The sequence below is a fragment of the Ranitomeya imitator genome, chromosome 8 (assembly GCF_032444005.1).
Source record: "Ranitomeya imitator isolate aRanImi1 chromosome 8, aRanImi1.pri, whole genome shotgun sequence".
Taxonomy (NCBI): Eukaryota; Metazoa; Chordata; class Amphibia; order Anura; family Dendrobatidae; genus Ranitomeya; species Ranitomeya imitator.
In genome coordinates this window covers 202,453,739-202,478,955 of record NC_091289.1, presented here as the reverse complement: position 1 = coordinate 202,478,955, position 25,217 = coordinate 202,453,739, and the positions used below count along the sequence as shown (strand labels likewise).

The following is a 25,217-nucleotide window of genomic DNA, read 5'->3' as shown; positions in this document are numbered from 1 at the left end:
ATGTCTTCCTGGAGCAGAACAATATTGTATCATACAATTATTAGGTTCTGTAGAAGGACGTAGATCTGGGGATTTATTATGATGGAATATAGGCTGAACTGGATGGACAAATGTCTTTTTTCGGCCTTACTAACTATGTTACTATGTTACTATGTTACTATGTTACTATGTCCACCAACACTACTACCAACTCCACCACTAATAACTCCACCACTACTACTATCACCTCAACCACTAGTACTACGTCCATCACCACTACTCCCAACTCCACCACTACTACTACCACCTCAACCACTACTACTGTCCACCACCACTACAACCAACTCCACCACTAATAATTCCACCACTGCTACTATCACCTCAACCACTAGTACTACGTCCATCACCACTACTACCAACTCCTCTACTACTAACAACTTCACCAATACTACTACCACCTCAACCACTACTACTACGTCCATCACCACTACTCCCAACTCCACCACTACTACTACCACCTCAACCACTACTACTATGTCCACCACCACTACAACTCCACCACTAATAATTCCACCACTACTACTATCACCTCAACCACTAGTACTACGTCCATCACCACTACTACCACACTGAACGGGAAACCACTGGGTAAATCTGACAGGGAGAAGGACTTGGGGATCCTAGTTAATGATAAACTTACCTGGAGCAGCCAGTGCCAGGCAGCAGCTGCCAAGGCAAACAGGATCATGGGGTGCATTAAAAGAGGTCTGGATACACATGATGAGAGCATTATACTGCCTCTGTACAAATCCCTAGTTAGACCGCACATGGAGTACTGTGTCCAGTTTTGGGCACCGGTGCTCAGGAAGGATATAATGGAACTAGAGAGAGTACAAAGGAGGGCAACAAAATTAATAAAGGGGATGGGAGAACTACAATACCCAGATAGATTAGCGAAATTAGGATTATTTAGTCTAGAAAAAAGACGACTGAGGGGCGATCTAATAACCATGTATAAGTATATAAGGGGACAATACAAATATCTCGCTGAGGATCTGTTTATACCAAGGAAGGTGACGGGCACAAGGGGGCATTCTTTGCGTCTGGAGGAGAGAAGGTTTTTCCACCAACATAGAAGAGGATTCTTTACTGTTAGGGCAGTGAGAATCTGGAATTGCTTGCCTGAGGAGGTGGTGATGGCGAACTCAGTCGAGGGGTTCAAGAGAGGCCTGGATGTCTTCCTGGAGCAGAACAATATTGTATCATACAATTATTAGGTTCTGTAGAAGGACGTAGATCTGGGTATTTATTATGATGGAATATAGGCTGAACTGGATGGACAAATGTCTTTTTTCGGCCTTACTAACTATGTTACTATGTTACTATGTTACCAACTCCTCTACTACTAACAACTTCACCAATACTACTACCACCTCAACCACTACTACTACGTCCATCACCACTACTCCCAACTCCACCACTACTACTACCACCTCAACCACTACTACTATGTCCACCACTAATAATTCCACCACCACTACTACCACCTCAACCACTACTACTACGTCCATCACCACTACTACCAACTGCACCACTACTACTACCACCTCAACCACTACAACCAACTCCACCACTAATAACTCCACCACTACTACTATCACCTCAACCACTAGTACTACGTCCATCACCACTACTCCCAACTCCACCACTACTACCAACTCCACCACTACTACTACCACCTCAACCACTACAACTACGTCCATCACCACTACTACCAACTCCTCTACTACTACTACCACCTCAACCACTACAACTACGTCCATCACCACTACTACCAACTCCACCACTACTGACTCCACCACTACTGCTACCACCTCAACCACTACTAATACCACTTCAACTACTACTACTACGTCCACCACTACTACTATGTCCACCACCACTACAACCAACTCCACCACTAATACTACTTCCACCACTACTTCCACCAGTACCACTACTAATACCTCCACCACTACTACCACCAGTACTACCTCCACCACTACTATCACCAGTACCACTACTATCTCCACCACTACTACTACCTGCACCACTACCACCTACTGTGCAATACTGTGAAATCTGCATCTGACAGATGTGATGGACGACAGAAATACTGCAGCTCAAGACCAAGCAAAACTAAAACTGTGTGATTCCCCTCGTACGTGACATGTATACAGTGCTGCAACATATGTCAGCGCCATCTATAAGACAGGATGACATATGGCATCCAGAACAAGCGCTCCATCTTACCAACATGCCGTCAGCACACTTTTCTGTCATGTTCTTCGGGTGAAGATTGCCACGACTCCAGTGATTAGTTTGTGCTCGTGAAAGTTGCAGCCGTCTGTTTTCATGCACAAAATTCTCTGAGCTGAAAGAAAATCAAACAAAACAGAAGATTTACGAAGAGAAAATAACATAATAAGGGAACGGAAGGTCGATAAAGCGTTTTCTCCCCTAGTCACAAATCAGAGAGCTGCTCACCACAGAAGTGGCCCAGCACGCCAAACTATCTGCAGGCGGCAGCCCCAGGTAAACTACGTAGTTCACAACTTTGCGTTTCACTGTTTTAAAAATCTCTGCTTCCTGGTGGTGAATAGGATTCTTGATTACATCCTGCTCACAAGCGGAGACTTAGCTGCAATTAATATTCCCGAGGGGCCACATGAGAGACCGTGACTGAGGGCCAAACCAATCAGCTGAAATGAATTAAGCTCCACATTAATATCAACATATAATTATTAATATTATAATTAATATTATCACTCAATACTGAGCAGAATTAAGTATGCTGACATTACTCTATATACCGTTTGAACCCAAATACAGCCTCTTCTATATATCATATGAGCCCCACACAGCATCCCCATGTCCAGTACATGAGGGCCACACAGCCTCCCCATGTCCAGTACATGAGGGCCACACAGCCCCCCGATGTCCAGTACATGAGGGCCACACAGCCTCCCCATGTCCAGTACATGAGGGCCACACAACCTCCCCATGTCCAGTACATGAGGGCCACACAGCCCCCCGATGTCCAGTACATGAGGGCCACACAGCCCCCCGATGTCCAGTACATGAGGGCCACACAGCCTCCCCATGTCCAGTACATGAGGGCCACACAGCCTCCCCATGTCCAGTACATGAGGGCCACACAGCCCCCCGATGTCCAGTACATGAGGGCCACACTGCCTCCCCATGTCCAGTACATGAGGGCCACACAGCCCCCCGATGTCCAGTACATGAGGGCCACACAGCCTCCCCATGTCCAGTACATGAGGGCCACACAACCTCCCCATGTCCAGTACATGAGGGCCACACAGCCCCCCGATGTCCAGTACATGAGGGCCACACAGCCCCCCGATGTCCAGTACATGAGGGCCACACAGCCTCCCCATGTCCAGTACATGAGGGCCACACAGCCTCCCCATGTCCAGTACATGAGGGCCACACAGCCCCCCGATGTCCAGTACATGAGGGCCACACTGCCTCCCCATGTCCAGTACATGAGGGCCACACAGCCCCCCGATGTCCAGTACATGAGGGCCACACAGCCTCCCCATGTCCAGTACATGAGGGCCACACAACCTCCCCATGTCCAGTACATGAGGGCCACACAGCCCCCCGATGTCCAGTACATGAGGGCCACACAGCCTCCCCATGTCCAGTACATGAGGGCCACACAGCCTCCCCATGTCCAGTACATGAGGGCCACACAGCCTCCCCATGTCCAGTACATGAGGGCCACACAGCCTCCCCATGTCCAGTACATGAGGGCCACACAACCTCCCCATGTCCAGTACATGAGGGCCACACAGCCCCCCGATGTCCAGTACATGAGGGCCACACAGCCTCCCCATGTCCAGTACATGAGGGCCACACAGCCCCCCGATGTCCAGTACATGAGGGCCACACAGCCTCCCCATGTCCAGTACATGAGGGCCACACAGCCTCCCCATGTCCAGTACATGAGGGCCACACTGCCTCCCCATGTCCAGTACATGAGGGCCACACAGCCCCCCGATGTCCAGTATATGAGGGCCACACAGCCTCCCCATGTCCAGTAGATGAGGGCCACACTGCCTCCCCATGTCCAGTACATGAGGGCCACACAGCCCCCCGATGTCCAGTATATGAGGGTCACACAGCCTCCCCATGTCCAGTAGATGAGGGCCACACAGCCTCCCCATGTCCAGTAGATGAGGGCCACACAGCCTCCCCATGTCCAGTACATGAGGGCCACACAGCCTCCCCATGTCCAGTACGAGGGTCACACAGCCTCCCCATGTCCAGTACATGAGGGCCACACAGCCTCCCCATGTCCAGTACGAGGGTCACACAGCCTCCCCATGTCCAGTACATGAGGGCCACACAGCCCCCCGATGTCCAGTACATGAGGGCCACACAGCCCCCCGATGTCCAGTACATGAGGGCCACACAGCCTCCCCATGTCCAGTACATGAGGGCCACACAGCCTCCCCATGTCCAGTACATGAGGGCCACACAGCCTCCCCATGTCCAGTACATGAGGGCCACACAGCCTCCCCATGTCCAGTACATGAGGGCCACACAGCCTCCCCATGTCCAGTACGAGGGTCACACAGCCTCCCCATGTCCAGTACATGAGGGCCACACAGCCTCCCCATGTCCAGTACATGAGGGCCACACAGCCTCCCCATGTCCAGTACATGAGGGCCACACAGCCTCCCCATGTCCAGTACATGAGGGCCACACAGCCTCCCCATGTCCAGTACATGAGGGCCACACAGCCTCCTGATGTCCAGTACATGAGGGTCACACAGCCTCCCCATGTCCAGTACATGAGGGCCACACAGCCTCCCCATGTCCAGTACATGAGGGTCACACAGCCTCCCCATGTCCAGTACATGAGGGCCACACAGCCTCCTGATGTCCAGTACATGAGGGCCACACAGCCTCCCCATGTCATATACATGAGGGCCACACAGCCCCCTGATGTCCAGTACATGAGGGCCACACAGCCTCCCCATGTCCAGTACATGAGGGCCACACAGCCTCCCCATGTCCAGTACATGAGGGCCACACAGCCTCCCCATGTCCAGTACATGAGGGCCACACAGCCTCCCCATGTCCAGTACGAGGGTCACACAGCCTCCCCATGTCCAGTACATGAGGGCCACACAGCCTCCCCATGTCCAGTACATGAGGGCCACACAGCCTCCCCATGTCATGTACATGAGGGCCACACAGCCTCCCCATGTCCAGTACATGAGGGCCACACAGCCTCCCCATGTCCAGTACATGAGGGCCACACAGCCTCCCCATGTCCAGTACATGAGGGCCACACAGCCTCCCCATGTCCAGTACGAGGGTCACACAGCCTCCCCATGTCCAGTACATGAGGGCCACACAGCCTCCCCATGTCCAGTACATGAGGGCCACACAACCTCCCCATGTCCAGTACATGAGGGCCACACAGCCCCCCGATGTCCAGTACATGAGGGCCACACAGCCTCCCCATGTCCAGTACATGAGGGCCACACAGCCCCCCGATGTCCAGTATATGAGGGCCACACAGCCTCCCCATGTCATGTACATGAGGGCCACACAGCCTCCCCATGTCCAGTACATGAGGGCCACACAGCCTCCCCATGTCCAGTACATGAGGGCCACACAGCCTCCTGATGTCCAGTACATGAGGGCCACACAGCCTCCCCATGTCCAGTACATGAGGGTCACACAACCTCCCCATGTCCAGTACATGAGGGCCACACAGCCTCCTGATGTCCAGTACATGAGGGCCACACAGCCTCCCCATGTCCAGTACATGAGGGCCACACAGCCCCCTGATGTCCAGTACATGAGGATCACACAGCCTCCCCATGTCCAGTACGATGGTCACACAGCCTCCCCATGTCCAGTACATGAGGGCCACACAGCCCCCTGATGTCCAGTACATGAGGGTCACACAGCCCCCTGATGTCCAGTACATGAGGGCCACACAACCTCCCCATGTCCAGTACATGAGGGCCACACAACCTCCCTATGTGCAGCCATTTACATAAATAACTAAAAAAACACATAGTCCCCTCGGCCCCGTTCCCCGGTGCTCTGCTTCTCTCCCGGCCTCCGCTGCGCGCACTCTCCAATGGAATGACGTAATTGCGCCAGCTGTCTCACGCTGATTGGTGGAGGAAGTGTCCGCAGGCTCCTCCTCCACCAATGCAGTCCGCGTGGATATAGACAGCGGAGACCGTGAGCGGGCGCGGTGCGGACCGTGGGCCATTTCTTGCAGTCCCTCAGCTGTCTCAGTCCGCGGGCTTCACTTTGCCCAGGTCTGGTGTGGACAATGCTCTGCCAGCTACACATTAAGCAGCACAAATCTCCAGTCCTGAAGGCTTGGTACAATGTATTAGTCTTGGTAAGTGCTATTATCTTGCAGATCAGCCAGGTTAGTTCACTCAGCATTGTCTACACTGATGCAATTGTAACAGAGCAGCAGCAGTGTGAGCCGCCTGTGAAAGTGCGTAATACAGGTGAAATATAGGGAGGGTGGAAATGGAGAAGACGCTGCAGGAAAAACACGGCCAGCGTCGATCCAGAGCGCCTCCTGTAGAGAACCTCGGAGGACGGCACAACCCTCAGGCTCTGCGCACACGGACGACTTGGAAGTGTTCAATAAAGACAAGTTTTCCAGGCAGAATCATCTTCAGGACGTTTTGGAAGCGTTTTTCCCTGAAGCGGTCGTCGCAGCCCTTTGAGAAGAACGGGCTTAGTTTTAGACGTTTCCTTTAGGATCTGCTCCAAAACCTCTTCAGGAAAAAAATGCCGAACAAACACTTCTCATGAACAGCAAAGTGGGACATTCCATAGAAATGAATGGGATGAGTTTTCCAAGTGTTTTCGAGGAAGATTTTGGACAGGATCTGCTAAAAAAAAGCCTCCTCAACAAACTAAGTGTGAACATAGGTTATGTGCACGACATTAACATAGTAACATAGTTAGTAAGGCCGAAAAAAGACATTTGTCCATCCAGTTCAGCCTATATTCCATCATAATAAATACCCAGATCTACGTCCTTCTACAGAACCTAATAATTGTATGATACAATATTGTTCTGCTCCAGGAAGACATCCAGGCCTCTCTTGAACCCCTCGACTGAGTTCGCCATCACCACCTCCTCAGGCAAGCAATTCCAGATTCTCACTGCCCTAACAGTAAAGAATCCTCTTCTATGTTGGTGGAAAAACCTTCTCTCCTCCAGACGCAAAGAATGCCCCCTTGTGCCCGTCACCTTCCTTGGTATAAACAGATCCTCAGCGAGATATTTGTATTGTCCCCTTATATACTTATACATGGTTATTAGATCGCCCCTCAGTCGTCTTTTTTCTAGACTAAATAATCCTAATTTCGCTAATCTATCTGGGCATTACATAGTAACATAGTAACATAGTTAGTAAGGCCGAAAAAAGACATTTGTCCATCCAGTTCAGCCTATATTCCATCATAATAAATACCCAGATCTACGTCCTTCTACAGAACCTAATAATTGTATGATACAATATTGTTCTGCTCCAGGAAGACATCCAGGCCTCTCTTGAACCCCTCGACTGAGTTCGCCATCACCACCTCCTCAGGCAAGCAATTCCAGATTCTCACTTCCCTAACAGTAAAGAATCCTCTTCTATGTTGGTGGAAAAACCTTCTCTCCTCCAGACGCAAAGAATGCCCCCTTGTGCCCGTCACCTTCCTTGGTATAAACAGATCCTCAGCGAGATATTTGTATTGTCCCCTTATATACTTATACATGGTTATTAGATCGCCCCTCAGTCGTCTTTTTTCTAGACTAAATAATCCTAATTTCGCTAATCTATCTGGGTATTGTAGTTCTCCCATCCCCTTTATTAATTTTGTTGCCCTCCTTTGTACTCTCTCTAGTTCCATTATATCCTTCCTGAGCACTGGTGCCCAAAACTGGACACAGTACTCCATGTGCGGTCTAACTAGGGATTTGTACAGAGGCAGTATAATGCTCTCATCATGTGTATCCAGACCTCTTTTAATGCACCCCATGATCCTGTTTGCCTTGGCAGCTGCTGCCTGGCACTGGCTGCTCCAGGTAAGTTTATCATTAACTAGGATCCCCAAGTCCTTCTCCCTGTCAGATTTACCCAGTGGTTTCCCGTTCAGTGTGTAATGGTGATATTGATTCCTTCTTCCCATGTGTATAACCTTACATTTATCATTGTTAAACCTCATCTGCCACCTTTCAGCCCAAGTTACCAACATTAAGACTGGAGCCCACTGAGCAGAGCCGCTTCAGGCAAAAGCTGGTGGTGCTCCCACTGTTTTTGCGGTGGCTTCGCTGACGGTTTCAGGAAGGACTCCTTTTTTGGGGAGTTGCTGGATGAGCTGCCCACAAATGTCATTTTAAGGTGGATTCCACCCGGAACCAGCTTGTAAAACCACAGCCAACATGCCGCATTAACAGAGCAGTGCCCAGCAATGTCCGAACAACGTGGGGCAGAAGCCGCGGAGGAGAACGGCCTCCACATTACCTGGCAGGACATCTAAATGTGTGCGCACCCTATGATTGGACGGCGCACAGGTTGGAGGACTTCCCACCAGGGGCCGCTTCCAGGATGCGGCATTTTCATTTTTCCCACTAGGCATTTTTCAACACTTGAATAAAAAAAAAGCAGAACTAATGAACAGCGAGGCGAGTCAAGAATGTAAGCGATTTTTGCAGTAGACCTACTCTATGTGAACATACCCCTAACCCCTAGAATGCTCGCTCCCTGTAACACGTGCTGTAGTTGTGATCATCAGGGACACTGGCGACTGATGAGGAGGATGCAGGACAAGAAACGGGGTCCTCCTCACGAGGCGAGTGCATTGTCAGTCCCCTCATCAGTCCCGGCAGACCCTCAGAGACCCCAACAGCTCACAGCTCCTCCATTAACTCTCCTACAGCCACAGCCGGGCGAGTAATGATCACGGGGCTTCATCTCATCAGAACTGGTCTCTGCCTCCATTGTAGAAGATGTATCTGTAGCTCTAGTCATCCTGATCCTCCTGGTTCATTAATAGGACAGCAGAGACTGGACAGTAACTCTGCAGGAAAACATGCAGACAATGACTAAGGGCCCAGGGATAAAATGTAGAAATGAGGCGCTGCAGCAGCTGGTCACCGGGTATATCTGATGTCAGATCCTCACGTCCAGACTTGTTTCTGAACAAAATCCCCTGGAATTTCCCAAAGGGGAACAAAAAGTGATGGAGACTCCACAATGCGTCCCCTGAGGACGGACAGCTCCTCTCATCCTGCTCCACAGAAAAGGCCAACAACCAGTGACAGCGACCAGCGCAGAATGGGGGATAATACGGTGATAGGAGCTCCGCCTGGGCATCAGCCATTACTGGGGGAGCTTGCATGGGGGTCCGGACGAGAGAGCTGGGCATCTGGAATAGCGGGGGCAACGACGATGACAATATGGCGGCTGACAGCTATGTGATGGAGAGCTCAACCTCCAGTGAGGAGCAAAGACAAAGGAATGTGCCAAGTGCTAGGAAAGCTAAGACAATGGCCGCTGGAGGAGACCACCGCAAAACAGCAGAACGATGCAAATAAAGACCCCCGACATCATAGAAGCCAATGCTGAAGGAAGCGTCAGGCCATCCCAGAGGGGGCAGCACTGAGCCTATAGCTCCGCAGGAACATTGTTCAGTCTCTTCTCAATAGGTCTCATTGTGCGATGCAAGACCCCGGAGCCGCCTGACAGAGAACTTCAGGGAAAGAGCTGGACACGGATCAAAGGCAAGGAGAGAGGGAGCCAGAAATGCCGAAGCTCCGGGGCCCCACCTAGAGGGCCACAAATGTCACCGTTACTCCTGACCTGCTGGGAAGAGTCAGCACTGGGTGTTGTGAATTCTGCTCTTGGGCTCCCTCCGGTGGTTGTTGATGGTAATGCAGTTATTCCTGAGCAGTAGTCTTGGACAGGTGTTTCTGCTAATTGCAATTCTGACTGGGGTATTTAGCTGTGCAGGACTCATTAGTCCTTGCCAGTAGTCAATGTTCCTTTGGAAGTGTTGGTCTTCTGCCTGGCCTCTCCTGCTTGCTGCCAATTCAGCAAAGATAAGTGTTTGCTTCATTTTTTTAGACACACGGCTGTGTGTTTATTTTCTGTGCTTATCTTGTTTCTACTTTGTTCCTGCCAGACTGTGCCTGATATTTTTCCCAGTCTAGTTGGATTCGCTGGAGTCGCAGATATACTCTCCACATCTTTAGTTAGGTGGTGGAGTTTTTGTATTTTTCTGCTGTGGATATTTTGTAGTGTTTTATGCTGACCGCATAGTATCCTGTACTTTCCTTTCCTATCTAGGTAGAAGTGGCCTCCTTTGCTTATCCCTGTTTTCTGTCTGCGTGTGTCTTTTCCTCTCCTACTCACAGTCATTATTTGTGGGGGGCTACCTATCCTTTGGGGGTCTACTCTGAAGAGAGTTTTCCTATTTCCATCTTTAGGGATATTTAGTTCTCCGGCTGTGTCGAGGTGTCTAGGTCTGGTTAGGCACACCCCACGGCTACTTCTAGTTGCGGTGATAGGATCAGGGTTTACGGTCAGTAAAGTTACCACTGCTCCAGCGAAGGTCATTTCATGCTGCTCCAAGGCCACCTGATCATAACAACTGGGCATCTATTATGTACAGAGTGTATCCACAGAGCGGGGCCCCACCTGGAGGGCCACAAATGTCACCGTTACTCCTCAGCTGCTCGAAAGAGTCAGCACCAGGCATCTATTATGTACAGAGTGTATCCACAGAGCGGGGCCCCACCTGGAGGGCCACAAATGTAACCGTTACTCCTCAGCTGCTGGGAAGAGTCAGCACCGGGCATCTATTAAGTACAGAGTATATACAGAGTGTATCCAGAGAGCGAGGGCCCCACCTGGGGGGCCACAAATGTCACCGTTACTCCTCACCTGTTGGGAAGAGTCAGCATCGGGCATCTATTATGTACAGAGTGTATCCACAGAGCGGGGCCCCACCTGGAAGGCCACAAATGTCACCGTTAGGCTGTGTTCACACGTTGAGGTTTATTTGCGGTTTTTTCGCGTTTTTTCCCGATAAAAACGCTATAAAACCGCAAAAAAAACGCATACAATAAGCATCCCATCATTTAGAATGAATTCCGCATGTTTTGTGCACATGATGCGTTTTTTTCCGCAAAAAAAACGCATACCGCACAAAATCCGGACATGCTCTATCTTTTTGCGTTTTTTTTTGCGGATTTCCCACTCCAAAATGCATTGGGAAGTGTCCAGAAAAAACCGCGGCAAAACCGCGGCAAAAACGCATTCGGTTTTCTTGCAGATTTCATGCAGAAAATGTCCGGAATTCTCAGGAATTTTCTGCATGAATTTCTGAACGTGTGCACATAGCCTTACTCCTCACCTGCTGGGAAGAGTCAGCACTGGGTGTTGTGAATTCTGCTCTTGGGCTCCCTCCGGTGGTTGTTGATGGTAATGCAGTTATTCCTGAGCAGCAGTCTTGGACAGGTGTTTCTGCTAATTGCAATTCTGACTGGGGTATTTAGCTGTGCAGGACTCATTAGTCCTTGCCAGTAGTCAATGTTCCTTTGGAAGTGTTGGTCTTCTGCCTGGCCTCTCCGGCTTGCTGCCAATTCAGCAAAGATAAGTGTTTGCTTCATTTTTTTTAGACACACGGCTGTGTGTTTATTTTCTGTGCTTATCTTGTTTCTATTTTGTTCCTGCCAGACTGTGCCTGATATTTTTTTCAGTCTAGTTGGATTCGGTGGAGTCGCAGATATACTCTCCACATCTTTAGTTAGGTGGTGGAGTTTTTGTATTTTTCTGCTGTGGATATTTTGTAGTGTTTTATGCTGACCGCATAGTATCCTGTACTTTCCTATCTAGGTAGAAGTGGTCTCCTTTGCTTATCCCTGTTTTCTGTCTGTGTGTGTCTTTTCCTCTCCTACTCACAGTCATTATATGTGGGGGGTACCTATCCTTTGGGGGTCTACTCTGAGGCAAGAGAGTTTTCCTATTTCCATCTTTAGGGATATTTAGTTCTCCGGCTGTGTCAAGGTGTCTAGGTCTGGTTAGGCACACCCCACGGCTACTTCTAGTTGCAGTGATAGGATCAGGGTTTGCGGTCAGTAAAGTTACCACTGCTCCAGCGAAGGTCATTTCATGCTGCTCCAAGGCCACCTGATCATAACAACTGGGCATCTATTAAGTACAGAGTGTATCCACAGAGCGGGGCCCCACCTGGAGGGCCACAAATGTCACCGTTACACCTCACCTGTTGGGAAGAGTCAGCACCGGGCATTTATTATGTACAGAGTGTATCCAGAGAGAAAGGGCCCCACCTGGAGGGCCACAAATGTCACTGTTATTCCTCACCTGCTGGGAAGAGTGTTGTGAAAGGTAATTCAGTACCACAATGGACATAGAGGTCAGCGCACATACAGTGACCTGGCAATAACCCAAAAAACAAGAACGAGCTCTGAGACGTGGGAACTCTGTTGACCGCAATCCCTAATCCTCTCAAACCACACTAAAGGCAGCCGTGGATTGCGCCTAACGCTCCCTATGCAACTCGGCACGGCCTGAGAAACTAGCTAGCCTGAAGATAGAAAATAAGCCTACCTTGCCTCAGAGAAATACCCCAAAGGAAAAGGCAGCCCCCACATATAATGACTGTGAGTTAAGATGAAAAGACAAACGTAGAGATGAAATAGATTTAGCAAAGTGAGGCCCAACTTTCTGAACAGAGCGAGGATAGGAAAGGTAACTTTGCGGTCAACACAAAACCCTACAAAAACCACGCAAAGGGGGCAAAAAGACCCTCCGTACCGAACTAACGGCACGGAGGTACACCCTCTGCGTCCCAGAGCTTCCAGCAAGCAGTAAAAAACAAATTGACAAGCTGGACAGAAAAAAACAGCAAACAAATAGCAAAGAGGAACTAAGCTATGCAGAGCAGCAGGCCACAGGAACGATCCAGGAGGAAACAGGTCCAATACTAGAACATTGACTGGAAGCCAGGATCAAAGCACTAGGTGGAGTTAAAAAGAGAAGCACCTAACGACTTCACCACATCACCTGAGGAAGGAAACTCAGAAGCCACAGTACCACTTTCCTCCACCAATGGAAGCTCATAGAGAGAACCAGCCGAAGTACCACTTGTGACCACAGGAGGGAGCTCTGCCACAGAATTCACAACAGTACCCCCCTTGAGGAGGGGTCACCGAACCCTCACCAGAGCTCCCAGGACGACCAGGATGAGCCATATGAAAGGCACGAACAAGATCGGGAGCATGGACATCAGAGGCAAAGACCCAGGCCACAGGAACGATCCAGGAGGAAACAGGTCCAATACTAGAACATTGACTGGAGGCCAGGATCAAAGCACTAGGTGGAGTTAAATAGGGCAGCACCTAACGACTTCACCACATCACCTGAGGAAGGAAACTCAGAAGCCGCAGTACCACTTTCCTCCACCAACGGAAGCTCACAGAGAGAACCAGCCGAAATACCACCCGTGACCACAGGAGGGAGCTCTGCCACAGAATTCACAACAGAAGAGTCAGCGCCGGGCATCTATTAAGTACAGAGTGTATCCACAGAGCGGGGCCACAAATGTCACCGTTACTACTGACTCTTCCCAGCAGCTGAGGAGTAACGGTGACATTTGTGGCCCTCCAGGTGGGCTCCCGCTCTGTGGATACACTCTGTACATAATAGATGCCTGGTGCTGACTCTTTCCAGCAGCTAAGGAGTAACGGTGACATTTGTGGCCCTCCAGGTGGGCTCCCGCTCTGTGGATACACTCTGTACATAATAGATGCCCGATACTGACTCTTCCCAGCAGGTGAGGATCGGGCATCTATTATGTACAGAGTGTATCCACAGAGCGGGAGCCCACCTGGAGGGCCACAAATGTCACCGTTACTCCTTAGCTGCTGGAAAGAGTCAGCACCAGGCATCTATTATGTACAGAGTGTATCCACAGAGCGGGAGCCCACCTGGAGGGCCACAAATGTCACCGTTACTCCTCAGCTGCTGGGAAGAGTCAGCACCGGGCATCTATTAAGTACAGAGTATATACAGAGTGTATCCAGAGAGCGAGGGCCCCACTTGGGGGGCCACAAATGTCACCGTTACTCCTCACCTGTTGGGAAGAGTCAGCATCGGGCATCTATTATGTACCGGGTTGCGGGTAGCTAAAAGAGATGGTTGGGTCTGGTCACCCACATACCTCACCTCTGGGTGTGGCTACAGCTTATCTAATGGAGGCTGTTGTTTGGTGCACCTGGGACCGGGTTGCGGGTAGCTATAACAGATGGGCGGGTCTGGCCACCCACATACCTCACCTCTGGGTGTGGTTACAGCTTATGTAATGGAGGCTGTTGTTTGGTGCACCTGGGACCGGGTTGCGGGTAGCTGTGAGATGGGCGGGTCTGGTTACCCACATACCTCCCCTCTGGGTGTGGTTACAGCTTATCTAATGGAGGCTGGTGCACCTGGGACCGTGTTGCAGCTAGCTGTGAGACATGGGCGGGTCTGGCTACCCACATATCTCACCTCTGGGTGTGGTTACAGCTTATATAATGGAGACTGTTGTTCGGTGCACCTGGGACCGGGTTGCGGGTGGTAGCTGTGAGAGATGGACGGGCCTGGCTACCCACATATCTCACCTCTGGGTGTGGCTACAGCTTATGTAATGGAGGCTGTTGTCTGGTGCACCTGGGACCGGGTTGCGGGTAGCTGTGAGAGATGGTCGGGTCTGGCCACCCACATACCTCCCCTCTGGGTGTGGCTACAGCTTATGCAATGGAGGCTGTTTAATGCACCTGGGACTGGGTTGCGGGTAGCTGTGAGAGATGGGCGGGTCTGGCCACCCACATACCTCACCTCTGGGTGTGGTTACAGCTTATGTAATGGAGGCTGTTGTCTGGTGCACCTGGGACCGGGTTGCGGGTAGCTGTGAGAGATGGTCGGGTCTGGCCACCCACATACCTCCCCTCTGGGTGTGGCTACAGCTTATGCAATGGAGGCTGTTTAATGCACCTGGGACTGGGTTGCGGGTAGCTGTGAGAGATGGGTGGGTCTGGCCACCCACATACCTCACCTCTGGGTGTGGCTACAGCTTATGTAATGGAGGCTGTTGTCTGGTGCACCTGGGACCGGGTTGCGGGTAGCTGTGAGAGATGGGTGGGTCTGGCCACCCACATACCTCACCTCTGGGTGTGGTTACAGCTTATGTAATGGAGGCTGTTGTCTGGTGCACCTGGGACCGGGTAGCTGTGAGAGATGGGCGGGTCTGGTTACCCACATGCCTCACCTCTGGGTGTGGTTACAGCTTATGTAATGGAGGCTGTTGTCTGGTGCACCTGGGACCGGGTTGCGGGTAGCTGTGAGAGATGGGCGGGTCTGGTCACCCACATACCTCCCCTCTGGGTGTGGTTACAGCTTATGTAATGGAGGCTGTTGTCTGGTGCACCTGGGACCGGGTTACGGGTAGCTGTGAGAGATGGGCGGGTCTGGTCACCCACATACCTCACCTCTGGGTGTGGCTACAGCTTATGTAATGGAGGCTGTTGTCTGGTGCACCTGGGACCGGGTTGCGGGTAGCTGTGAGAGATGGGCGGGTCTGGTTACCCACATACCTCCCCTCTGGGTGTGGTTACAGCTTATGTAATGGAGGCTGTTGTCTGGTGCACCTGGGACCGGGTTGCGGGTAGCTGTGAGAGATGGGCGGATCTGGTTACCCACATACCTCACCTCTGGGTGTGGTTACAGCTTATGTAATGGAGGCTGTTGTCTGGTGCACCTGGGACCGGGTTGCGGGTAGCTGTGAGAGATGGGTGGGTCTGGCCACCCACATACCTCACCTCTGGGTGTGGCTACAGCTTATGTAATGGAGGCTGTTGTCTGGTGCACCTGGGACCGGGTTGCGGGTAGCTGTGAGAGATGGGTGGGTCTGGCCACCCACATACCTCACCTCTGGGTGTGGTTACAGCTTATGTAATGGAGGCTGTTGTCTGGTGCACCTGGGACCGGGTTGCGGGTAGCTGTGAGAGATGGGCGGGTCTGGTCACCCACATACCTCCCCTCTGGGTGTGGTTACAGCTTATGTAATGGAGGCTGTTGTCTGGTGCACCTGGGACCGGGTTGCGGGTAGCTGTGAGAGATGGGCGGGTCTGGTCACCCACATACCTCCCCTCTGGGTGTGGTTACAGCTTATGTAATGGAGGCTGTTGTCTGGTGCACCTGGGACCGGGTTGCGGGTAGCTGTGAGAGATGGGCGGGTCTGGTCACCCACATACCTCACCTCTGGGTGTGGCTACAGCTTATGTAATGGAGGCTGTTGTCTGGTGTACCTGGGACCGGGTTGCGGGTAGCTGTGAGAGATGGGCGGGTCTGGTCACCCACATACCTCCCCTCTGGGTGTGGTTACAGCTTATGTAATGGAGGCTGTTGTCTGGTGCACCTGGGACTGGGTTGCGGGTAGCTGTGAGAGATGGGCGGGTCTGGTCACCCACATACCTCCCCTCTGGGTGTGGTTACAGCTTATGTAATGGAGGCTGTTGTCTGGTGCACCTGGGACCGGGTTGCGGGTAGCTGTGAGAGATGGGCGGGTCTGGTTACCCACATACCTCACCTCTGGGTGTGGCTACAGCTTATGTAATGGAGGCTGTTGTCTGGTGCACCTGGGACCGGGTTACGGGTAGCTGAGAGATGGGCGGGTCTGGTTACCCACATACCTCACCTCTGGGTGTGGCTACAGCTTATGTAATGGAGGCTGTTGTCTGGTGCACCTGGGACCGTGTTGCGGGTAGCTGTGAGAGATGGGCGGGTCTGGTTACCCACATACCTCACCTCTGGGTGTGGCTACAGCTTATGTAATGGAGGCTGTTGTCTGGTGCACCTGGGACCGTGTTGCGGGTAGCTGTGAGAGATGGGCGGGTCTGGTCACCCACATACCTCACCTCTGGGTGTGGTTACAGAGAAGGTCTCCTGTGTGTGGCTCCAGACCGAGCCTGAATGTTGGACATTGCCCAGCCTACAGGCCTGAGGGAGTCTCGGCTAAGGACATTGTGTGTTGTTTTGTCTGCTCCGGAGGCCATTTACTTTTTGTTGTATGCTGCTTCCTCCTGCCGCACCTGAATGAGTACAATCCCTACAATATGTATACAGCAGGGGGATCAAAGCGGCAACAAGGGCTTCATGACCCCAAAATCCACACCAGTCCTTCCTACCGTGCGACATGTACAGTACTGGGGGGCCTTCTATGTGATACGCGGTCTTGTGCCCCCTAGAACACCAGGGCCAGAGTGGTGACACCTGAGGCCATGTACAGCCCAGCACACTCACGGGCCAGTGTCCAGTCACTTCACCGGCGCACTATGATAAGTTCTGTACTTTTCTAGAAGACTTTGGCTCAGGATTCATCAAAACTTTTATGCCAGAATTCTGGTGGAAAATGACTTGCAAAGTTTCAAAATTCTACCGCAAAGCGAGGCTGTGCAAAAGTTTAGCTACTTTTGGGGTCTTATCTTTCTTTCTTTAAAAAAAATATATATTTTTTTTATTGTTTTCGCAACTAGCTTTTAAATGGAACAGAGGAAAAGTATTGAAATGTGCTGTTGTGCTTTTCCACACATTTCCCATTGAGAGTAATGGAGAGAAAAACAGTTATGCTAAAATAAAAGATGTATGACTACGCTGTCATATACAGTTAGGTCCAGAGATATTTGGTCAGTGACTGAATCCTCGCACATTCTGCTCTGTACGCTGTTATTTTGGATGTAAAATGAAACAACAGAGATGCAATTGAAGTGGAGACTTCAGGTTTAATTAAAGGAATTTAGGAATTGCGACCATTTTCCTACAAATCCTCATTTCAGGGCTCAGAAGCAATTGAACAAACTCACTTTCCCATAAATAAAATGTCCATGTTTAACCCTTTGTAAAAATCCTTTGCAGTGTGAGGCATGCAGCAATGATGGCCTGAAGACTAGAGGCCATGGTGTTCGCCATCACTGGTTTCCTCCTGTTTGAGGCATTACAGCAATGATGGCCTGAAGTCTAAAGGCCATGGTGTTCACATCGCTGGTTTCCCCCAGTGTGAGGCGTTGCAGCAATGATGGCCTGAGGGCTGGAGGCCATGGTGTTCACCATCGGTGGTTTCCTCCAGTGGGAGGCGTTGCAGCAATGATGGCCTGAAATCTGAAGGCCATGGTGTTCACCATCACTGGTTTCCTCCAGTGTGAGGCGCATTGCAGCAATGATGGCCTGAAGTCTAGAGGCCATGGTGTTCACAATTGCTGGTTTCCTCCAGTGTGAGGCATTGCAGCAATGATGGCCTGAAGTCTGGAGGCCATGGTGTTCACATCACTGGTTTCCGCCAGTGTGAGGCGCTGCAATAATGATTGCAAATCCAAACAGGAAGAAAATAGCAGCACCACACAAGTCTTCCAGTAAAAAGAACGTTGTCCTTTATTTTAACAACGTGCTGTGGACATTGTTACAGAGGGCAGGATAATTGCAAGACGAACTAGTTAGGTTAATGGACTACGGCCGTTTCGCGTGGTATACGCTTCAACAGGTCCATGCATGCAGCAATGATTGCCTGAAGTCTGGAGGCCATGGTGTTCACCATTGCTGATTTCCTCCAGTGTGAGGCATTGCAGCAATGATGGCCTGAAGTCTAGAGCCCATGGTGTTCATTATCAATGGTTTCCTCCTGTATGAGGCATTGCAGCAATGATAGCCTAAAGTCTAGAGGCCATGGTGTTCACCATCACTGGTTTCCGCAAGTGTGAGGCATTACAGCAATGATGGCCTGAAATCTGGAGACCATGTTGTTCACCATGGCTGGTTTTCTCCAGTGGAAGGCTTTGCAGCAATGATGGCCTAAAGTCTGGAAGCCATGGCCATCATCACTGATTTTCTCCAGTGTGAAGCGTTGCAGCAATGATGGCCTGAAGTCTGGAAGCCATGGTGTTCACCATCACTGGTTTCCTCCAGTGTGAGGCATTGCAGCAATGATGGCCTGAAATCTGGACGCCATGGTGTTCACCATCACTGGTTTCCTCCAGTGTGAGGCGTTGCAGCAATGATGGCCTGAAGTCTGGAGGCAATGGTGTTCACCATCGCTGATTTCCTCCAGTGTGAGGCATTGCAGCAATGATGGCCTGAAGTCTGGAGGCCATGGTGCTCATTATCAATGGTTTCATCCTGTGTGAGGCTTCGCAGCAATGATGGCCTGAAGTCTAGAGGCTATAGTGTTCACCATCACTGGTTTCCTCCTTTGTGAGGCATTACAGCAATGATGGCCTGAAGTCTGGAGGCCATGGTTTACACCATCGCTGGTTTCCTCCAGTGTGAGGCATTGCAGCAATGATGGCCTGAAGGCAATGGTGTTCACCATCGCTGGTTTCCTCCAGTGGGAGGCTTTGCAGCAATGATGGCCTAAAGTCTGGAGGCCATGGCCGTCATCATCACAGGTTTATTCCAGTGTGAGGCGTTGCACCAATGATGGCCTGAAGGCTGGAGGCCATGGTGTTCACAGGGAGAGGCTGTGTGGTCATTGGGAAAGGCAGTGTGGCCACCGGGAGAGGCAGTGTGGCCACCGTGAGAGGCAGTGTGGTCACAGGGAGAGGAAGAGTGGTCAAGAGGAGAGGCAGTGTGGCCACCGGGAGAGGCCGTGTGGTCACCGGGAGAGAACATAAGGCCACCGGGAGAAGCAGTGTGGCCACCGGGAGAGGCATTATGGCCACCAGGAGAGGCCGTGTGGCCACTGGGAGAGGCTGTGTGGCTACCAGGATAGATGAGGCCACCAAGAGAGGCATTGTGTTCCCCAGAAGAGGCACTGTGGCCCCTAGGAGAGGCAATGTGGCTACCAGAAGAGAATGTGAGGCCATCAGGAGAGGCATTGTGGCCACCGGGAGAGACCGTGTGGCTACTAGGAGAGAACGTGAGGCCACCAAGAGAGGCCTTGTGGCCCCCAGAATAGGCAGTGTGGCTACCAGGAGAGGCATTGTGGCCAACCAGAGAGGTATTGTGGCCCTCAGAAGAGGCAGTGTGGCTACTAGGAGAGAGCATGAGGCCACCAGGAGAGGCGGTGTGGCCACCGGGAGAAGCAGTGTGGTCACCGGGAGAAGCAGTGTGCCCACCAAGAGAGGCATTATGGCCCCCAGGAGAGGCAGTGTGGCCACAGGGAGAGGCAGTGTGGTCACCGAGAGAAGCAGTGTGGCTACCAGGAAAGAATGTGAGGCCAGCAAGAGAGGCATTGTGGCCCCCAGGAGAGGCAGTGTGGCTACCAGGAGAGAACATGAGACCCCCAGGAGAGGCATTGTGGCCCCCAGGAGAGGCATTGTGGCCCCCAGGAGAGGCATTGTGGCCCCCAGGAGAGGCATTGTGGCCCCCAGGAGAGGCAGTGTGGCCCCCAGGAGAGAACGTGAGGCCACCAGAAGGCATTGTGGCCCCTAGGAGAGGCAGTGAGGCTACCAGGAGAGGCAGTGTGGCCACCGGGAGAAGCAGTATGGCTACCAGGAAAGAACGTGAGGCCACCAAGAGAGGCATTGTGCCCCCCATGGGAGGCAGTGTGGCTACCAGGAGAGAATGTGACGCCACCAGGAGAGGCATTGTGGCCACCGGGAGAGGCCGTATACCCATGTGACCTGCAGGGACTCTGTGGCTCTAAAATCAGCAGCTGGTCATGACCTGACAATAATGCACTTTGACAAACGCGGAGCCAGCAGGGGGCGACAATGAGATGGGAGGACCTCAGAGCAGGTGAAATCTGCAGTAAATCTACATGCTGCACAAGGAGGAGTTTATCATTCACTGCATTCAGTGTGTGAACTCAGTCATGGAACTACAGTTCTGCATTTCACTGGAGTAATAGGTACCAATGTAGCAGCAGAATAGTGCACGCAGCTCTGGAGGATAAGACATGATGTAACAGCAGAATAGTGCATGAAGCTCTGGAGGTGACTGGAGGATAAGACAGATTACCCCATGAAAAACTGGGAAGGCAGAATCAAAGGTGTCGCCCAAAGAGTGGACCAAGGGAAGGGTTGGTCTTTGACCCTGAGGGAAAGGGTAAACCTGATCATAACTTACCTGCTCCCCTTGCTAATCTACCTGGGCAGCGTCTGTGTCTTGCCAGAGCCTCTCTGGACACGGGTCTACAGTCTGTTCTTCCAGATGTTATGGGGGAATAGACTAAACCTAGTCAAACGGGAGGTCACTTATCGCACGAGGAGACTAGGGGGGTTAAATATGGTGAACCCCGTGGTGTTTCTAGTGAACACCTTTTTGAAAGTTAACGTGGCAAACCTCTGGAAAGAGAGGGCTCCTCCGTGGGTATTCTCCTGCAAAGGATGCTTTCAGCCTTTCTTCCAGGAATGAAATTCAAGGGAAAAGAAAGCGTTCACTAGGGAGCGCTGTGAGGGTCACAGTTACAATTGAAAGCAAAAGGTCCACCGCAGCTCCAGCCGTTAACCTTCTAGGAGGATACAAAATGCAGTAAATAGTAATAACGGTCCTAGGAGCGCTGGGAATGAGACCAAAACAAGGATTTTAGTGTTGAACCACAACGCGTTTCAACGGTTAAACCGTCTTCATCAGGTGGAAGTTTATTAAAGGGAACCTGTCACCCCGTTTTTTGAGATTGAGATATAAATACTGTTAAATAGGGCCTGCGCTGTGTGTTACTATAGTGTATGTAGTGTACCCCGATTCCCCATGTATGCTGAGAAATAACTTACCAAAGTCGCCGTTTTCGCCTGTCAATCAGGCTGGTCAGGTCGGGAGGGCGTGTTCACAGCGCTGGTTCTTCCTTAGCTTTACGTTGGTGGCGTAGTGGTGTCCGCATGTTGAGGTGACTAATCCACTGTGGGCACGTGAACAAGCAGCGCGCGATCTGCGCTGTCATCCCTTTCGTCGGTGGGGGCGGCCATCTTCCTGGGGCCGCGCGTGCGCAGATCGAGTGCTCTGCTGCACGGGGCTTCAGGAAAATGGCCGCGGGATGCCGCGCGTGCGCATTAGAGATCGCGGCGGCCATTTTCCCAAAGCCGAGATGCAAACTCGTTCCCTTTAATGGAGAGCATGTTTTATATTTTAATCAGGTCTAGGGGCTTTATTTAATCTTTTTTTATATATACATAGTTTTGTTCCTATTGTGTTTTTACCATGTGACCTTAATATTTTATCATGTGACTTGTTCTTATCATGTGACCTGCTGACTGCAAATTTTATTGGTTGCTATTTGTTTAAATACCCCTTCCTGCTCTCCATTAATAAAGTTCCACCTGATGAAGACGGTTTAACCGTTGAAACGCGTTGTGGTTCAACACTAAAATCCTTGTTTTGGTCTCATTCCCAGCGCTCCTAGGACCGTTATTACTATTTACTGCATTTCTTCCAGGAATGGGAGACAGGGGGAAGATTGAAGGATCTTCGCACACCGGGCATCTCCCGGCTTATGTTACCCCGGTTCTGAAAATGATGCGCCGGTGGGGTCTGGGAATGTGGGAAGTGAGGTCCCTCCCGAGGAAACTCCTCGACATGCGGGTCTTGCTTTCGCATTTTCAGAGACCATTGGTCCTCAAGGACTGCCCGAGTCGAGATCTAGAGGTTGGGTTAAGTTTGTTAAATTCTAGCAGGATCCCCAAGAAGTATTGGGACTTGACTTGGCGCTGGTTCCAAGGTAAGTTGTATGTGAGGGACAATTTGAAGCACAGGAGCTCCGTTGACAGGAATTGTCCCCGTGAGGCTTGCGCTACCATGCTGGAAAGCATGGAGCACTTCCTGCTTCATTGTCCCTTTAATACAGAGGTGTACAACAGGGTGGGCGCTTCCATTGGTTGGCCGCGGCTGGCCACTCTGTCCTATGCCGAGTGGGCCTATGGAGCGTTCAGAGACCTCGGGAGAAGGGACCGAGCCACTTTATTCTTAGTCAGCGCAGTGGTCAGGTATTTCACGTGGAACGCACGAGTTTTAGTTTCGACGCAGAGTAAAATCCTCCATGTAGATGAAGTTTGTAGCAGCATCCTAGGTGCCCTGGTGAAGGTGCGTTCTCTGGAGTGCGGAGGACTGGGTGCCCGGAGGGCGGCCCATCTCTGGAGGGGTTTCTCCTTCGAGGTGCCTTAGTCCATTAGCGCTCCTATATCCTGGTGGTGGGCTGATATCTTTACACCCTAGATTTTTGTATTTCAATTCCCTGAATAGAAGGTTTGCAGGCATCGAACTTGAGCCTCGGGTGGTGAGAATGTAGGTTGTGTTCTGTGATGTTGGTTTATGTATATATTGTATATAGTGTATTGTATATATTGTATATAGTGTGCACAATAGAGGGTCTTAGTTAGGTTGGTTGGGGGGATTGGGGGGTTCAACGGCGGTGATAAGAGACTGATCTGGCCTGGCCCATGACTCGCCTGGGGAAAAACTTTGGGGCCTGATCCTAACTCGGATGATTCCTGAACTTTGTGGCCAGAGCTGGATCAGGGGTGGCGGGATAGTTAGAGTAGGTGTGTGTGTATGTATGTATGTATGTATGTATGTATGTATGTATGTATGTATGTATATATATATATATATATGTATATATATATATATATATATATATATATATATATATACAGTGGGGCAAAAAAGTATTTAGTCAGTCAGCAATAGTGCAAGTTCCACCACTTAAAAAGATGAGAGGCGTCTGTAATTTACATCATAGGTAGCCCTCAACTATGGGAGACAAACTGAGAAAAAAAAATCCAGAAAATCCCATTGTCTGTTTTTTTATCATTTTTTTTGCATATTATGGTGGAAAATAAGTATTTGGTCAGAAACAAACAATCAAGATTTCTGGCTCTCACAGACCTGTAACTTCTTCTTTAAGAGTCTACTCTTTCCTCCACTCATTACCTGTAGTAATGGCACCTGTTTAAACTTGTTATCAGTATAAAAAGACACCTGTGCACACCCTCAAACAGTCTGACTCCAAACTCCACTATGGTGAAGACCAAAGAGCTGTCAAAGGACACCAGAAACAAAACTGTAGCCCTGCACCAGGCTGGGAAGACTGAATCTGCAATAGCCAACCAGCTTGGAGTGAAGAAATCAACAGTGGGAGCAATAATTAGAAAATGGAAGACATACAAGACCACTGATAATCTCCCTCGATCTGGGGCTCCACGCAAAATCCCACCCCGTGGGGTCGGAATGATCACAAGAACGGTGAGCAAAAATCCCAGAACCACGCGGGGGGACCTAGTGAATGAACTGCAGAGAGCTAGGACCAATGTAACAAGGCCTACCATAAGTAACACACTACGCCACCATGGACTCAGATCCTGCAGTGCCAGACGTGTCCCACTGCTTAAGCCAGTACATGTCCGGGCCCATCTGAAGTTTGCTAGAGAGCATTTGGATGATCCAGAGGAGTTTTGGGAGAATGTCCTATGGTCTGATGAAACCAAACTGGAACTGTTTGGTAGAAACACAACTTGTCGTGTTTGGAGGAAAAAGAATACTGAGTTGCATCCATCAAACACCATACCTACTGTAAAGCATGGTGGTGGAAACATCATGCTTTGGGGCTGTTTCTCTGCAAAGGGGCCAGGACGACTGATCCGGGTACATGAAAGAATGAATGGGGCCATGTATCGTGAGATTTTGAGTGCAAACCTCCTTCCATCAGCAAGGGCATTGAAGATGAAACATGGCTGGGTCATTCAACATGACAATGATCCAAAGCACACCACCAGGGCAACGAAGGAGTGGCTTCGTAAGAAGCATTTCAAGGTCCTGGAGTGGCCTAGCCAGTCTCCAGATCTCAACCCTATAGAAAACCTTTGGAGGGAGTTGAAAGTCCGTGTTGCCAAGCGAAAAGCCAAAAACATCACTGCTCTAGAGGAGATCTGCATGGAGGAATGGGCCAACATACCAACAACAGTGTGTGGCAACCTTGTGAAGACTTACAGAAAACGTTTGACCTCTGTCATTGCCAACAAAGGATATATTACAAAGTATTGAGATGAAATTTTGTTTCTGACCAAATACTTATTTTCCACCATAATATGCAAATAAAATGTTAAAAAAACAGACAATGTGATTTTCTGGATTTTTTTTTCTCAGTTTGTCTCCCATAGTTGAGGTCTACCTATGATGTAAATTACAGACGCCTCT

General features: G+C 50.7%; 1 protein-coding gene across 1 annotated transcript in view; it reads right to left on the bottom strand.

Annotated features, from left to right (window-relative positions):
- The window catches only part of SLC6A9 (solute carrier family 6 member 9), a 224,919-nt gene that overhangs the window by 174,505 nt on the left and 25,197 nt on the right, over window positions 1-25,217 (bottom strand). The window contains exon 3 of the mRNA XM_069735854.1: window positions 2,272-2,392. Coding sequence (XP_069591955.1) covers window positions 2,272-2,301 — 30 coding nt within the window. The 5' untranslated portion in view covers window positions 2,302-2,392. The remainder of the gene's footprint in view (window positions 1-2,271; window positions 2,393-25,217) is intronic.